The 18,697-nt window shown below is 36.7% G+C and overlaps 1 protein-coding gene across 2 annotated transcripts in view; it reads left to right on the forward strand.

Moving 5' to 3' along the window:
* The window catches only part of mio (GATOR complex protein mio), a 61,639-nt gene that overhangs the window by 24,722 nt on the left and 18,220 nt on the right, over window positions 1-18,697 (forward strand). For both annotated transcript variants that reach the window (XM_081741260.1, XM_081741261.1), the window contains exons 3-10: window positions 837-1,034; window positions 4,197-4,484; window positions 6,869-7,061; window positions 9,770-9,966; window positions 12,474-12,658; window positions 14,705-14,847; window positions 16,856-16,975; window positions 18,163-18,401. In XM_081741260.1, the coding sequence (XP_081597386.1) occupies window positions 837-1,034; window positions 4,197-4,484; window positions 6,869-7,061; window positions 9,770-9,966; window positions 12,474-12,658; window positions 14,705-14,847; window positions 16,856-16,975; window positions 18,163-18,401 (1,563 nt within the window). The remainder of the gene's footprint in view (window positions 1-836; window positions 1,035-4,196; window positions 4,485-6,868; window positions 7,062-9,769; window positions 9,967-12,473; window positions 12,659-14,704; window positions 14,848-16,855; window positions 16,976-18,162; window positions 18,402-18,697) is intronic.

Raw genomic sequence — 18,697 nt, forward strand, 5'->3', positions numbered from 1 at the left:
GAGAACAAATCACACAATGATTAAAAAAGAAAAAAAAAACATCATCATTTAAAGGTCCATCTCATTAAATAAAGAACTATTTTTTTCTTTTTTTAGTTCACCCCCATTCATGGGTGTCGGCAGTTTCCAAGAATTTTGTGAAAATACAACAATTTCTCCAAAATTATTTCCGCCTCTAGTGGCCACCAAGGCATGCCACAATACGTACATATACGAACTTCGTATCCACTAGATCTGTCTCTGCTTTATCGTGCTACTGCACACATGTATGAGTCTCCGTATCCTCTTTGACATGTTGCGGAGCATCTGATGAGTTATCGTTCAAAAGGCTTCCTCCACACTTTGACACGATTCTTCGAATGTCCTGTACCGACAATGAGGGACATGTGAATATCCAGATGATGTGTATGTGCTCCATCGTGCTATACACACAGATGTATGCGTTTCCATGTCATCCCTGACATGTTACTGAGCATCTAAGAAGTTATCGTTCGAAAAGTTCTCTTTACACTTTCGCACAATTCTTCATCTGTCCTGTACCAACGATAAGACAGGGGTACCAGACAATGCTGTCTGTGACCATGAAAGCAGTGTTACCAACATCACAATTAAAATTACTCTGACATTGCCTTTGTGATACTCAAACCTAGGGTACGTGGATTTCTGGAACACCCTGTAATTTTCTTTCTTTCTTTCTTTCTTTCTTTTCTTTTTTTTTTTTTTTTTTTTTTTTTTAATAAAAGAATAATCAAGAATTTGAATCCCCTTGAAAAGAAAGAAGCTACCTTAAAAGTGGCAGAGTGAAATGCTTTAATGTTATATTCTCTATGTTTTAGGTGTCAAGATCTCAGAAAATACGTATGCCACACTGCTGGCTACGAATACCAATCATCACTACATCAAGTGCGTTGATGTGTATCCTCACCTAAAGCCAGATATTTTGTTGGCAGTTGGACAAGCAAATGGAAAGGTCTCCCTTACTTCATTCAGTCCTGCGGCCTATGACACGGGAAGTCTTATTGGGAAGGAGCTAGGTAAGAAACTTTCTTCTGTAGTGTTTAAAGCACTAATATATCTTTGAGCTGAATTAAGGAAACATTAAAAAACGAATCACTGTTAGTGAATTGACTGAAGCAAACGAGGCTCTTATGCGTTCAGTTTACGTTTCGGTTGTTGTAATAATTCGAGAATGGAAAATTTGAATAAAGTCTAAATTTTCCACAGTGATTGTAGACGTGATAATAAGATTCTCTAACTAATCGTGTATTTGAAGACTTGTGAACTTCATTTACTTAAGGGAGCCGCGGTGACACAGTGTTAGAGCGTTCATCTCTGGTGCATGAGGTCCTTGGTTCGATCCCGACTCACACCAAGTGAACATTGGTGGACAAATATCGTGTGCGTGGGTTTTCTTGGGGTTCTCCCGTTTCCTCCCATTTTATTCATTCCACCATTTCATTCGTTTCGCATCATCATCGTCTGGTTTAGCATATCCGGCATAACCGTTGGACGTAAAACTCAAAAGATTTCATTTCATTTCATTTACTTAATACTGAAATATGCATTGCTCATATATAGACAGCTACATAGCACATGAATGTGCTGGGGTCCGTTGTGGCTCAGTGATACAGCACTCAGCTTTGGTGCGTAGAGTCTGGTTCGATCCTAGCCTGCCCCAAGTGAACTTCGTGACGAACAAACACCGTGTGCATGGATTTTCTCGGGGTTCTCCCAATTTCTTCATTCCACTGTTAATTATCTTCTCATCGTCACCGTTTTCCTTTAATCTCGGAGCATAATCATATGGTGTTAAATTCAAAAGTAAATAATTAAAAAGAATGTGCTGTTGGGTTGCGTAACTGCGAAAAAGTTAAAGGGTTTACGTACAGGGTGTTTCAAAACAACACCGACAACTTTTGGAGGTAATTCTTGACTCTTAAGATAAAACAAAAAGTATAGACTAACTAAGTGCTTCCTTTCGGAGTTGTAGGCTGCCGAAAACATGAAAAAATGTACTTTAAAGGTCTATAGCTCCAATACTATGGGACTTACCATAGTCGGGTCAAGACTTTATTTAGGAACTAGTATGTGCCCTATCCAAATATCTAAGTCTCAGAATCGTGCGGTACTTCCGCTACAATCCTTATAGACGTAGTTGGTAAGTAATTCAAATTATATGCCCGCAGCCGAACTGCCTCTACAAAAATTGTTCCGTGAGTACCTTAGGATTCTGAAACATATATTTTTTGGATAGCGCACATATTAGTTCCTAAGTGAAGTCTTGGCCCGACTACGGCAGGTCCCATGGTTTTGGAGCTATGAACCGTTAAACTTCATTTTTCCATGGTTTTGATAGCCTATAACTCCGAAAGGAAGAATTTGTGCACCCAAGTTGGTTCATATTTTTCGTCTTATCTTGGTATCAGGAATCACCTCCCAAACTTTGTCGATGTTGTTTTGAAACACCCTGTATAATTGAACGTGTCCAATAAACCAGGGGCGTCATTTCAGACTTCGCTTGAGGGGGGCAAGAGCACCATCAACATAAGACTTTCACGTTTTATACTAGTATATTAGTAGGCAATCGATTAAAGTATATGTATTCCTCAAACTCTTGGGGGGGGGGTCAATTGCCCCCTCCTGCCCTACCCAAATGACGCCCCTGCGATAAACTCACTCATTTTATTATTTAATGAGGGCCGCGGTGGCTCAGTGGTAGAGCGTTCACCTCTGGTGCTTGGGGTCCCGGGTTCGATCCCAGCCCCCGCCAAGTGAACTTTGTGGTGGACAAACACCGTGTTCGTGGGTTTTCTCGGGGTTCTCCCGTTTCCTCCCACTTTCTTCATTCCACCATTTGATTCATTCCTCATCATCACCGTCTCCTTTAGCCTAGCCGGCATAACTGTGGGACGTAAAACTCAAAGATTTCATTTTTTATATTATTTAATGACTTAAATTTTTTAAAGACGCGCAAATAAATAAAATGTGAGATATTATGCTATGGCGGCTTTAGCGGGTAGGCCGGATAGGCACGGGCCTATCCAAAAATTTTGAAAGATATGTAAACTCTAAAAGATACAATAAAGAGTAAATATATTTTCCACTATTTATATTAATGGTAGATAATTGTGTAACAAATAACATCAACAATTATTGTAAAAGTAATTTCCTACTGTCATTAATCAATCAAATGTGTATATGTATCCATAAGCATAGGAACGGGCTTACCCAAAATTAAAATTCTAAAGCCACCCCTGACCCTTAACAAGATTAGAAGATAAGGTACTGCATAGCTCAGTTAAACAAGATTTATTGTATCACAGCAAACTTCTATGACGATCAAATTGTAAAATAGTTTAATGCTGTTATAAAATTATTTAAAAAAAAAATATATCCTGATTCAATTTTAAAGTGCAAGTGTTAGCTGCTACTACACCAACTTGGAGGACTAGCGTAATGGATAACACATCGGCACGGTAGATCAGAAACGTGGATTCAGATCTCGGTCCAGTGCATTTTTCCAATCTGTGTATCATTGAATTCTCACCTAAAGAGGAATTGACGTGATATAAAATTGGTTATTTCCCTCATTTGTCAATTTTCGTGCATAATAGTTTATTTTCCCCAAGTTCTTTTCAAAAAATTACTTCAGCGGCGAGCAAAGACAGGGATTAATGGAATTTTACTTTACATCCACAGCGCCAGCTCATTCACGGCTACTCTGACAATTCATTTCTTGGTTGAAAACAATGTGCAACTGTCGCATGCGCATGCTTGGAACTATTTTCAGTTTCCAAGACTTAAGGAGGGAATCAGAAAGATTTAGTTTAGTGGAGACAAGCTTTCAGTGCAGAATCAATGGATGTCTCCATATAATTGGAAGGATGGCTTTAGAAGCTGGTTTTCAAGGATATATAAACATTTTGCTGTGGGGAAGGAAGTTAGGAGAAGTTTCTTTTAATGTCTAGAAGGTTTCGTGTGATTCGGACAGTTGTAAGTGTACTTGTTAAAAACTTCTGACTTACCCTTGTAGTAAAAGTTATTTCTAAATTTTAGTTGTGTTATTGCTATACTATATTTAGCATCATTTTCTGTGAATAAATAAAAGTTTCGTAGAAAATCATGTTTCAGTGTGGAGGTTTTTTAATGTTTGCGTATGTTCGCTTACCCCCATATGTTTATTTTATTTATTACAGTTCCGAAACATGCTCGCCAGTGCAATGCAGTAGCATGGAATCCTATTGACTCGAATCTGCTAGCTGTAGGTCTAGACAAGTATCGTGCTGACCATTCTGTGATGCTTTGGGATATCACCAAGTATTCGTTGGTGGAGTCTCGAGGTTCCCATATGCCAGAGATCTTGAAACCTGTCGTTGAATTGGGTCTTTCAGAAGCTGCTAATTCTTTGGCTTGGTTCAACCAACAACAGAAAACGATGGTACTAGGAATGAATAACAAACACTTAAAACTCATAGATTTAAGAGGTCAGCAACTTTCGTTTTTTTCTTTCGTAATAATGTAGTCAATTTGTTCTATCTCAACCCAAACATGCTATTTCATTTTATATTCATTTTCATCTAGTTATTACACATAAATTATTAGAGCAAACCAGATTATGTGTAATTTTTTTTTCTGTATAATTACCGTATGCGTTATCTTTTTGAAAATTATGCTGTATTTTTAACATAAATATTAGAACGCAAATATTATTCCAATCACTTTATTTTCTGTATCTTTATTAGTATTTTATACATAAGATTACTTTCATACTACACTCCATTTGATACAACTTGTCCTTTCTGACACTTGCTTTCCTCTTTCTTTCTTTCTTTCGTTCTTTCTTTCGTTCTTTCTTTTTCTTTCTTTCTTTCTTTCTTTATTTATTTTTTCTTTCTTTTTCTTTCTTGCTTTCTTTCTTGCTTTCTTGCTTGCTTTCTTTCTTTCTTGCTTGCTTGCTTTCTTGCTTTCGTCAAAGCAGTCAGGCAAGAAGAACTGTTTCTATGGCAACAGCACATTCAACCAATTATAGTGACTCATTTCTCTCGCTCTGCAATAGTAAACATTCCACCCTTTCCGCACGTTGCCAATTTGAATATAAACAAATGCACATTGTTTTAGTCGAATGTTAACTTGAGTAGTGGAACTGCTGGTTATTGAGAGCATTCTTTTTCGTTCTCTTTTGTGTCATTTAATTTTATAAAACTAAGATTTACTTGCAGTGAATAATTTCGTGTTTCAATACCCGACGCAAAACTGGCAACACAGCATCAAGCACGACGTGCGCGCAGCGAGCTGTCAGAAAGGACAAGTAGTGTCAATTGCATTATAATACTTTTTTTTTTTTTTAACAACAAAATAAGTTTGTAAGGTAGATAAATTATGCAAGTGAACACTGCAATAATAACAAAGCAATGCTTAAGAATAATAATGTAGTTACTTATGTTCTCTTAGTTTCTTCATCTGCACCATCAGAGGAAGTTGGTTAATTGCAAGTTTTAGGTAACCGTCAAGATTTTCTTTTGTCAGACATAATCTTTTTGAGCGTAGAGAAGTTTATCTTAATTAAAAAAGGTAAGGAATGGCTCTATTCAAAACATGCACTGACCGTGAAACAGCGCAGCTTTACGTATTGTAATGTTATTGTAGTTATTGTCCTGTTTCTCTCAGAACTAAAGTTAGATTTTTAAATTCTTAAGCTTGAGACTTTATTATAGGCATGTTATTTTATTTTATTTTATTTATTTATTTATTTATTTTTTTTTACTGTAAAATGTTCATTGTTAAAATGTCTAGCTTTCCATTGTTGCTGAAAATATATATATATATATTTTTAATCTTGATTACAACAATTAGACACAATGAAATATTTAGTTAAATTGTCAAGAATTATGTTTTATTTTACATATTATGCTTTAAAAATTAGTTTTTCTGGACTCTGGGTTGCTCGACTAATTCGGGTTTCTTAAGACTATATAGTAGGGATTGAATTTTAGAACTTGATTGGTTCGGAGTAGAGCATACCCAAGAACTTTACTGATCATTCCACTTTGGATTTTTATTCCTTTAAAATTATTTCATTACCTAGCTGCTGGGAACATTTGTCGCGTGAAGATCAAGGAATGAAAGCAAAAGAACTAACTAGGAAAGAGATAAACGGTACCTTCCGTCTAATAAATAGTCCTTTACTGTATTCTTTTCCGAAGAAATATACATGGCGTGAATAACTATTTCAGAAAGGTACTCAATCGAAGTTAGTTACTGCAATCAAATAAAAAGGCTTGATAAAATGTTTAAATTAAAAAAAAACACAGCATATTAACTATTTAAACAAGAATTTTAGTTTATCTCATCAATGAGAGCACCCTAATTTCTCTTTCTCTCTCATATATATATATATATATATATATATATATATATATATATATATATATATATATATATATCTGCTTCAATTTTCGTCTTGAAGTTGGATAATGCTACACAGTTCTCATAATTAGTGTTCGTCAATCCATTCCTTTACTTTGGTTTCAAATTTGTTATTTTGGCAAAAAGCAGTAACGAATAGAGATGCAATAAGTAATTGTACAGGATATAAAATATTGACTTCTTCACATATTTGAAGTACAAACTGTACTATACTCTAGCGGGACACAAATTAAAATCTCCCTGTGAACTCATATATATATATTACTGATAATCATCAATGGGGTGAATAATTACACAGTGAATTCCAGTCTTAAAATTACCTTTTCCTTTTATATTTAATAGAAAGAATTACGTGTGAAAGGGGAAAATGTTCTTAGCTTGTAATTATACTAGAAATGTATATCTTCTGACTAATTTCTAACTTACTTTGTTCTGTTTACAGATTCTATGAAAGCTGTAAACACAATTCCAACAAAGGCAGTTTACGGAGTAACCGTAGACCCTCATTGTGACCATTACATTGCCTCGTTTGTTGACAATCAAATATCAGTTTGGGACACACGAAATTTTGAAAGACCAATTCTGACATTGACGCAGCCGAAACCTGTGGTCAAAGTGCTTTGGTCACCTACCAGGTAAAGCTTTGGTAATGTATGTTAAAAGACTGGCTCTTGCCCTGTTCAAAAATTGTATACACTCTTTAAAATAGAATAGCTGCCAGATTATTATATTACAACAGTACAGAGAGAAAAGTTACAACACAGATACAATTTCTTTTTGCAATCACAATAAGTACTCAAACTGCAAACTACCAGCCTCCAAACACCTGTAATCAGGATGCTCTCTATTCATTGGAACATCTTCCAGAGTAGCCACAAGAATTGCTTCATAAGTAACTTACCGGCGCAAGTGAGTAAGTAATGCTTAGGCGTGTTGGCGGTTCAATTCCATATCCCTGCCTCCATTGTTGTTGCACTTCGTAGACATTCTTGAATCTTCAATTCCATCTCAGTGTTTCATTTTGGCTTTAGGTTATAAATGACACAACTCATTATATAAAATGTGCACTGTAATTATTTTGAAATAATGTTACACTATTACTTCGACTATACATAAAAACAGCTCAGTGCCACCACAAGTCCGCAACCATGGCTTTGCACACTGTCATCGAAACCTCCACACACTCTTCTTTCTTTTCCATGGGGGCCGCGATGGCTCAGTGGTAGAGCGTTCACCTCTGGTGCTTGGGGTCCCGGATTCGATCCCAGCCTCCGACAAGTGAACTTTCTGGTGGACAAACACCGTGAGCGTGGGTTTTCTCGAGGTTCTCCCGTTTCCTCCCACTTCATTCCACCATTTCGTTCATTACTCATCATCACCGTCTCCTTTAGCCTAACCGGCATAACCATTGGACGTAAAACTCAAAGATTTCATTTCATTTTTTTTTCTTTTCCATGTTACTAGGTGTTGTTCTAATATAACAAACTTAAACAAAAAATTGCTAAAAATTACATAAAATCTAACAGTCGCAATGTTTTTTTTCGCTGCTCGAATGAAAGGCATATTTGTACCATCGCTGCACTATCTCATCTGATTGCATCGCATCGCGTTGCACATTACATTGACAACACTAACACCATCTGTTGTTGTTGCTGAACGATAGTAGTACATGTTGAACCAGTAGTCAATGCGAATTGAAGAGTATTGCATATATAACATGTTTTTAAAGTGTGTATACTTATTTAACAGCCCGGTACTAGAAAAAAAGAACCTGATCTCTAAACTCTGATAAAAACTATTGAGAAAAGATGATTTTTTTGGAAATCAGAAACTTTGAGATATTAATGTAACAGTTTCCAATAAAAATGTAATTTTTTACACTCCCATAGATATAGCAGCAAATCGTTTGAATTAAAATTCTCATAATGTAGTACACAAAGCGTTTGACACATTATTCTTACCTTAATCATATAAGTGTTCTGCCACTGAGTCACCGTGCCCCCCCCCCCTCCCCTTCCCCATAAGTCAATCCAGATAGATAGAAATACTATAACACGGACAGAAGGTGAAGTGCTATAGATACTTTCGAATAGCACTTCATCAGATAGGCAAAAAATAGGAAAACAGAAATATTCGAGTAAAAAGAGTAACTGAGGAGTAGCAATTCCGGCATCTTTTTGAGTTACTGATGGTATATTGTTAGTTTGAAAGTTGAATGACATATGGTTAAAACAAAGGATTTTTTTTTAAAGAATACTTATATGGTAATTATTTAAATAATTAGCAGTGATGTGTCTTGTTAAAATTATCCTATTCAGTTTCGACAAAGCAGCCTGTCTTTCTCAGTAGGTCGAATTTACTCACTGAAAAACCTTCTCACATCACTATCATATACAATGATATCTCATAATTATTTCCAGGTTCAGAACTAATGATAACTACTTCTAAAATCAAGTATCAGATAACAATGTAAATTCAACAGTTCTGAACCTGCAAATAATTACAAGTCACCATTACATATTTTAATGATGTGAGAAGTTTAAACACATTAATCTCATTAAATTCAGAGAACACTCATTAAATCTTGTATAATATAAAAGAGAAATTCTGACCAAAGCATATTCTATCTATCTAATAAATAATAGCGTTACAGTTTCGGCAAATCATCTTTGCCTTCATTAGACACATTATGAAACACAATTTCTAGAAGTACAGCTTATATACCTCAGAAAATGACAGGTCGTATCTAGAAACCAAAAAGATTCGTCTTTTATTTTTAACAGTAATCAATTGATCACATATTTACAGCTTACAATTAAAACTTTCGACAATTAAAGCTTTCGACATTAAAAGTTGCAAATATGTAATCAATTAATAATTGTTAAAAATAAAGGACGGATCTAATTTGTTCCTAGATATGGCCTCCTCTCATTTTCTGAGATACATATAGATTTTCATAATGTGTCTGATGAAGGCAAAGATGCTTTACCGAAACTGTAACGTTATTATTAACTAGATAGTATATGCTTTGGTCAGAATTTGTCTTTTATTTTATATAAGAAGTTTCAAAGCTAGAATAAGTGATATTTATTAAATCTAAGTCAGGATATCCGGTCTCTGAACCCAGACCTCCCTATTTCAAAGCGAAAACGCTTAATACTAGCTGTTACCAGCCGGGTGTAAACATGTGTCCAAAAACACACTGAAAGAACGAAATAAAGGAACTTAACTTTTAAAATTTGATATCTCATTATTAGTAGTCAAAGAAAGTTATAATGAATGCTATATTAGAACGTTACATTTAAAAATACATAGCAATATACGAATGCGTTTGTACTTTCAGGAGCAACTTGCTTGGATCTCTTCTTAGAGACAGCTTTACTATTGGTCTTCATGATATACAGCATACGGTTGTTGGAAATGATGAAGTGGAGCCTTCTGTGATCGAGAGAAGCATTCAGCCGGAATCATCCAGCTATATCACATCATTTACTTGGCATCCCACTCATGAAAACCGGTTGCTCAGCATAGCATTAGCAGGTACGGAATAACAAATAATTTAGGAGCTAAGATTACGACTTAGCCGTAAAAGATAAACGATGGAAACATTTAGATATCCTAGATTAATTTTCTTTGAGATATAAACGTAAGATCGTCTTTAGTTACGTTAGAATTTTTTTTTATTTGGTAATTTTTAAAACCAGAAGCTGGTTCGGTTTATTATCGAACCAAATTGGAACGGTGCGTTTGTGGTTGTGACCAATACTGTCTGAAGTTGTAGGTGGGTAAGTATAATCGAATGACGCCTGGGGGCCACGATGCTTCAGTCGTAGAGCGTTCACCTCTGGTGCATGGTGTCCATGGTTCGATCCCAGCTCGCTCCATGTGGGCTTTGTGGTGGACAAACTCCTTGTGCGTAGGTTTTCTCGGGGGGCCGCGGTGGCTCAGTGGTAGAGCGTTCACCTCTGGTGCTTGGGTCCCGGGTTCGATCCGAGTCCCCACCAAGTGAACTTTGTGGTGGACAAACACCGTGTGCGTGGATTTTCTCGGGGTCTCCCGTTCACTTTCTTCATTCCACCATTTCATTCATTACTCATCATCACCGTCTCCTTTAGCCTAACGGGCATAACCATGGGACGTAAAACTCAAAGATTTCATTTCATTTAGGCTTTCTCGGAGTTCTGCTATTTCCTCCCATATGTTTTTAATTATCCAGTTAGATATTTATGTATTTGAATGATATAAGGCGTCTTAAAAATAAGCGTATATAGCTATAGGTACGTTGAAAAGTACTTCACACAGTTCGCCGTACGTGTTAATCCCGAATTTGGTGTCCACTGAAGGTTCGCTCTTCACCAGCTACATGGCATAACAATTAAATAACAATAAGAATAAGCAAAATAGGTTTCATGTATGGTAGACGGGTTAGGTATAATAAGTTAATTTCCAGTATGTCTGCTAAATGTGACAGTTAAATTCCTTGAACACACCTATAAAACCTTAAACGACTATATATATGTGTATGAGATGTAGAAATTAATTTCCCGAAAGCACTGTAAGAATGCGAACGTTTCAAACAATATATTATTGATTATATCGTCTTCCAAGCAATCCCTTGGATATCTGTACAAGATGATGTTCCCATTCAGAAAACCACTCTTCTTTTCAGAACACTCGCGAGTTGATAAAAGTGAGTTGTATTATTCAGTCAGTCGATTTTGCTCGTTCAGAGGAAAAATTTCCGCGATCATATATCATATTTCTGGACATATGTAGAATGGCCGTTTTCTTAACCATACCATCAAAATTAGTAAGATTTCATTCTGTTTGTCTTGTTTCATTGATGCCAGTACGTCGACCAAGCTGTAAGAGAAATAGTTTGTAGAGTTTATGGATCAGCCTTTTGATGGATAATTCCCTCAACTGTGCTGGATCACATACCAAGAGTGAAAAACTGGCCGACTGGATCGGGGCACAAACCCGGGACCTCCTGCATACCGTATCGATGCGTTAACGACTACGCCACCCAGTCCGCCTCCAAGAAGTGCGTCTCACTCTCGAGGTCGGTGCTCTCATCTCGGACTATGTGGGTTGTACCACAGACACATGAGAGCACGACCTCGAGGGTAAACGAGTGGCAGTTTGGGAGGTGGACTGCGTGCTGTAGTGGTTAATGCATCGGCGCGGAATGCTGGAGATCTCAGGTTCGCGTTCGGGTCCCGGTCCAATTGGTCATATTTTCACTCTTTGTGTGTTGTAGAATTCGCCTCTATAGAAAATTCTGATGTGTAAAACATCGGTTGTTTCCTCCTTTCTTTAGTAAATATGCTGGATCCGTTTACTCTGTTTCTGCCAATTTCTTCCGAAGATTCGCTCCTAACATACCAGTGAAGTTCCGGAACTATCCGTTACTTTTGGGAACAGCCAAAAATCATAGGAGTTAAATTGATTGAACAGGCAGGATCTAATACAGTAATCGAGCTTTTGACCAGAAATTCATTTACGAAGAGCGTTATGATGTTTTGTTGCTTATTTTTACAGAGACTGTATTGCTATTGTCTCATCTCATATAGCTGTAACGACTGTCTCCTTTAGCGTGAGATTTATGCATCTGTTCATTGGTGGATCTAGAAGGTGAAAACTGAAGGAAGCAACCGGAATCCAGACGATGATAGGTATATCATGAATTTACTATAAACTTTCAAAACCATTTAAATAATAGCTTAAATTATTTTTGTCACTCAAAAACTGGGGAGCCTACGCCCCCTCAGACCCCGGACTAGATCCGCTACTGCACGTGTTAGTCACAACAAGTACAAATACTCACATGATTCTATTCTTGTTAAGAGCCCATGTCGTTCAGATCCCACGCGTCTTATATAGTCTCATGCTGTAAAGCGATATTAAATTGAAGATAGTGTAACGAATACTTACATGATTCCAATCAACTTATCATAGAGACACTATACAAAAATTCTGGAAATTCAATTTCTACACCTTGTACAAGATTTCATTGCTGTTAATTTCTCTTTTTAATTGCATTTCAGGTACATTGACTGATTACGCAGTATTTGACAGAATAACATTGAATTGGTTGCCTACGTCAAAAATTGTTTGGACTTGTGGGAGGAGAACTTTAAAATATATTGACCAAAAAGACAGAGAATACACGTGCCTCTCTGATATTTCCGTTAAAATCAAAAGAAGAGCGCTGCTCGGATACGGATTAAAAGTAAGTGTAATGAAATATTCATTTCGTTGCATGAACGTATTATTTTTAGTGTACAAATGGGAAAATTCGACTAATTAATGGTTAACGTTCCGTTTGAGTATCAAGTATACGAGACAAGTAATCTATAGTTTAACGAAATGAAAAGGTCAAGACAATTAGTATAAAATGAAGAATGTTGTGTCAAACAGTGCTTTTATGTGATAATGTTTGCTTGTGTCTAATAAGGAATTCAGTATACGTAAAAGGGTACCACAGTTAGTGCGAAGCTTTAGATAAATGCTACTTTCTTGAAACAGGCAATACGTAGAGTTCGACTCAAACTTCTTCATGTCTGACGAAAGCCAATAGAATGCAAGTGCGACGTTGTCGGATTTCGTTTCCTTTCGTGTACAAGCATAGCGTGAAACATTGACGCGAAAATATACTCGTATACTAAATACAATTTCTCTCACTTTACTCTTGTATCCACACGCACACACACATATGCACGCCCTAAAATCAAACATCAAACTAAATAAAATTCCTTGTTCTTTCTGTGTCATTGAAAGACGGAATGTTTCCTCTTTTTTTTTAACATGGTCCGTTCATTCGTTGTTTTGTTGATACATAAAACGAGAACGAAGCAAACGCTCCGAACGAAGAAAATAGAGGAATAAACACTGTTTCAGATTGATTTCTCTACGAAGAAACAAACTTACTATAAAATATGAACCATTGGACGTAGAATCATGCTTTTTTTCGTACGTTTTTAGAAACTATTTTCTTTTCTCGCAAACATACGCTAACATTCTGATGCATAGGGTTAAACAGAGCGTATTAGGCAGCGTCGTTTAACTTGCATTAGTTATTGTGAAAAAGATGACACGCCTTAGACGTCAGGAAATTTGAACAGGACTTTAGTAAGTTTGCTAATTACGGACATTTAGCGAAAGCAGTGTCTGAAACCGGTTCAAACCTTGCTGTGCAAATGTTCTCTTAAGAAATTCTCTGTAGAATACTAATGGTAATACTTAATGGTAATTCAGCGTAAATAATGCATCCATCCACAATCTTGTGCTTTATTTTCCTAAAAGCGTTCTAATCTTCAGCACTACATATGTCGAATTAGTACCAAAACTCGTGGTTTAAATATATAAAGATCTTTATATACCGGGTGTATCCAAGGTCCGTGATCATATGCCAACTCCGGTATGAGTTAAAATACGAAAAATAGGGAAGAGAGTAAAGTTTTTGGAAATATGTGGATTGCAGTCTAAGATAGTGCAATTTTTCCAATCGCAAAAGACGTTTGAACTCCACACTGGTAATGCGTTCCATGTTAAAGAAATCAACGTTTGTAATTCAGCAAGGTGTTCGAATGGAACATAAAGATATGCAGAAATCACAAAGGAACGTGCACATTATAATGTGAATTTATCCAAGCGATAAGTTTGCAAGAGCCGCTCCTGTTATTTACCTTTTATATTCGGTTAATTTGGGCGAGCAATTATAGATTAGAATTAAATTTGATTTCTGAGCTTTCGGCATCTATGGCCATGTTAGCCCATCACGTATCAGGGGTGACACCCCTCGGTGATCACACTATCCGAGGAAAGGAGAGGAAGAAAGGGATTGGGGAAAGAAGGAAGCGGCCTGGGACCTGTATGGTAGGTGCCATCCCGGCATTTGCCTACTGCGAATGAGCTCAAACTACAATATAGTATAGGTATGGTTCGCTCAGTATGGCCTGAGAAAACTGTTACACCTTTTCGACCAAGTGTCCCCACTGGGAATCGAAGCCAGAATCGCTCATACCAAAGGTGAGAAGGTTAGCGACTACGCTACGCGGGGCCACTGAGGAATTACGAAGTTTTATGAGTACACTGTTTTGCGAGCGGTCGAGAAAGAGAAGTGAAGCGGCTCTCGGAGACTCATTGCTGGAACAAATAAGTACCTTGACACTGTAAGGATAATTATATTATTTAGGTATGAAACATGTGCCAAACTTCTTTTAATCTCATTAACTACAAGTTTTTGACTGTTATACTTTCGAAATTTCCGTTGCAGCCGCTGCTGAACCAGAATGGTGACATGGCGGAGGATGAGGATCTGAGGAATTTGTGGTATTGGCTGTCCGCGAGCAGAGCATTGGTTGACGAGGGGAGCATAAAAGGAATCTGTGTTGCAGCGTGCAAGCATCCGGGAGTAAGGTAGTTTCTCTTCTAAATATTGCTATATTTCTTTTAAACTTCACAAAATGTAGATAACACAGTTGCAACTAGAGCTCGTTAACATCAGAATTTTGAATGATTCTATTCTCTCCCTCATTTTGTTCCGTATTTGCAGTCATATAAGATGCACTCCATTTTTTCTTCATTTTTGGGGAAACAATACTTTCACTACATATGAACAATATGTTTTTCCAGAATGAAGTGATAATTTAGCAAGAAAGATATGCTAAGTTAACAATACTTAACTAAATGTAGAATCGTGTGCGTAATTGGGGATGTGTATAGTGCATGTGCATCCAGAGAAAAACATATTGTAATATATGATAAAGAAACGGTACACGGATTTTCCTTCTTTTAATTATAAAAGGTTTCTATACGGTTTATACGCTGGATTACAAAAGAATAATGTCTCTCCAATAATTCTTTCTTCGATAAGTTGGACTTTCTGCCTATAGGAATGAGGAGGTTTTAGGGTTGTTGGTTACGAATGACCCTGCCCAATGCAGCTGGGTCTGAAGGAACCTCTTGCCCAAAGCAACGCAGAGGTGGGATAGTATCTCCTACCCAGTGCAACACAGAGGTAAGGTTAGAGGAGTCTCTCCCGTTCAGAGCAGCTTGGAGAGATAGGTAGGAAAATGAAATGAAATCTGAGTTTTACGTTCCACGGTTATAATAATGACGATAATAATGAGAAATGGCGGAATGAAGAAAGTAGAACGAAACTGGAGAACTCCGAGGAAACCCACGCACATGGTGTTTGTCCACCACAAATTTCACTTGGCGGGGGCTGGGATCGAACCCGGGACCCCAAGCACCAGAGGTGAACGCTCTACCACTGAGCCACCGCGGCCGCTTGAGAGGTAGGATGTAATCAGTTGGTGACTGATGTATTCTGTCTCTATGCGTCCTCTTGTATAGCCAGTCTTTAGAGACGAAGTCTGTGAAGAGGTCCTCTTCGTTACTCTTCATGTCCTTGTATTTTTTTGTGTCGTCATTGTATTTATTCGGAGACGGCATCCATCGGCTTGTGCTGGAAGCACATGGTAATGTTTGTTAATGTGAGGGTATATTGCAATATGTACTGATATAAAGTAATTGTATCCAAACTTCATTTACTAAGTCACTGAACTCTATGTAGCTGGAATGCTGTTGCACACCGTAAGGAAAGAAGGAAGACATCAAACACAGATCCGGAATATTTATTGATATTAAGATAATCAAAACCTCTGTATCGCCGTATAAAATGCATTTCATTTTGGACTTACTCTCAAAGACAAAAAGGTTCACTTTGTGCGCCGGCAATTTGCCCTTTGGTCATCATCGAATACTGCTCTCCCATATGGGCCATGGCAGCACCTACACATCTCTCCAGACTTGATTCTGTTCTAAATTTCTTCATTGCTATAGTCCGTTTTCGTGTTCCTGCACTTCGAATATTATCTAAGAAGGAGCTCTTGCGACATCTTAATATTCAGACTCCTGAAGTACGCAGAATTATCTCTGACCTGAAATATCTACATAAAATAGTTAATGGAACCTTAAGATCGGAAATATTACTTCAGGAACTATCCTTACGTGTCCCTTCCCGCATCACTCGGAATACCCACCTATTCCATCTTGCCCGTCCTAGGTTGGCTGTTATACAGAGGTCTCTTTTTTATAGAATACCAAACAGTTATAATCAAGTAACAACTGATGTGGACATTTTTTCGAACTACCCAGTGTTTGAAAGAGCAATTAAACGAGCTTTGACGGAATAGTTTTACTTTTACACTCTTTTTTTTTTCTATGTTGTTGTTATTGTTGTCTTGTTTTTTTTTTTTTTTTTCTTTCTTTTGTTAGCATGTCCCTGTGTAAAATGGCAAAGTTATGCTGTATCTGGGAAATTGTTCAATAAATAAATAAATAAATAAAGTACGATCTCTAGTGTTCTTGGTGTACGATCACATCAATGTAAAAATTCTTAGTATTGTGTGTTTCTTTGTAGGTCTGTCCTGAAACTAGATAGTCTTTCGCACAGTGGTGGCGGTGGTTTTCGATCGGATGTCGCTTGTGTTCTATGGCCGGATTTGGATCCTGGACATGCTTCAGCTATTCGAATCTACAGGTAAGAATAAGTGAATAAAAATAATGTTTGCTTGTCAACGCGTTGTTCCTATATCATAAGTCACTACATTTCCTTTGATCTCTATATAGTATGTTCTGTCTCAAATCTAAAATATGGCTAACTGGTTCATGTTTGTTTTGATTTTCTAAATAACTTCACCCATACATACAGATCATTAAACAAAGGAACGTTTATTTTTAAAAATAATAACTATGTAACAGTTTCATCAGTCACTGATACTGACAGTTGGTCACATCAAGTGTCTGATGAAGCCAATTATGTTCAGTTAGTTGGCGAAACTGTTACACAATTATTACTTTTTAAATAAATGTTGCTGTGTCTGGTGATTTGTATTTCTACTGAATAATAGATCCTACCAGATTCAATACCGTTGTTAAGCGATTCAGAGAAGTTTGAAAAGTGCTGCATTGGGTGAGAAAAATATATCGCTCCTTAAAGAGGATCATAGCTCAAAGATGGTCCTTATTTAGATATAATGTTGAAAATGGACCTAAAGGCTAGGAGAGTTTTATGTATAAATATCGTAGGTGAAGGTACACATCCTACTTCACCCTTCACTCTAGGAGCAATTGTCATTTCTCCATTCCTGTTAATTGCAGCACTGTAAATATTCAAGTCACTTTCCTGAAAAGTTTATGATTTTAAGTTGTATCACTTTTCTATTAAATGAACTGTATATCATTATGGCTTTAATTAAGTTCATCACTTAAATATGTATCTATCTAATGAGAAAAAGCGGAAAGGCTATTACTACCGCAAAAAATGTGTAGCAGAATTTTTCTTCTACATGCAACAGGTAGCGCTTTCGGAAGATGCTACTTTCTTCATCAGCTTGTGATAGACTTCAAAAAGGATAAAAAACATGAAGGAAGGTTAAAAAATGGTTAAAAGGTTAGGATATGTGAAAAACAAATCTTCTGTCAAACATTAAAACACACGAGAATAGAAACTCACTGACATTGAATATAATCACCGCTCGCGATATTGTGATATCTATCTACCTATCTATAGAGTGTGTGTGTGTATGTGTTACAGTGACGATTCGTCTTTACAAATATTTTCCTCCAACCTCCGTTTTTGTTGGTAGATTACCTTGTATTTATTTTTAATTCACAAAATATGCCGAAGTTATGGACGAAACCTGAATGATAAGGTTTATTTTCCAGGTGTGAGGAAAGAGAGAAAGCATTGCAGCTGTGTGGATGGAGATTTGACAAAGACACTCTTGCTCTCAATAACTTCCTTGATAAACTAGTTGAAGAAAAGAAATATGCGAAAGCTGCAGCTATTGCCGTGTTTAATTTGAGAATTCGGAAAGCCATCGACATACTGAACAAAGGAGCAGCAGCCGCTGATAATCCGGAGGCAGATTCCAATCTTAATATTGTTGCGATGGCTTTGTCAGGTAGGCAATAAGCATAGCTATTTATCTACGAGTCTGAAGAAGTATTTTTATTTTGGTTCTTTAAGTACAATTATTATTATTATTATTATTATTATTATTATTATTATTATTATTATTATTATTATTATTATTATTATTATTATTATTATTATTTTATTATTAGTAGTAGAAGTAGTAGTATTTGTTGTTGTTGTTGTTTGAATAAGAACTACTGGATATTTGGAGTAAAGGAGGACCACAAAAAGCATTAAACGCAGAGAATGACATGAACTAAAACGTATCTGTCAATACTAACG

The sequence above is a fragment of the Thermobia domestica genome, chromosome 15, assembly GCF_964235325.1.
Source record: "Thermobia domestica chromosome 15, izTheDome1.hap1.1, whole genome shotgun sequence".
Taxonomy (NCBI): Eukaryota; Metazoa; Arthropoda; class Insecta; order Zygentoma; family Lepismatidae; genus Thermobia; species Thermobia domestica.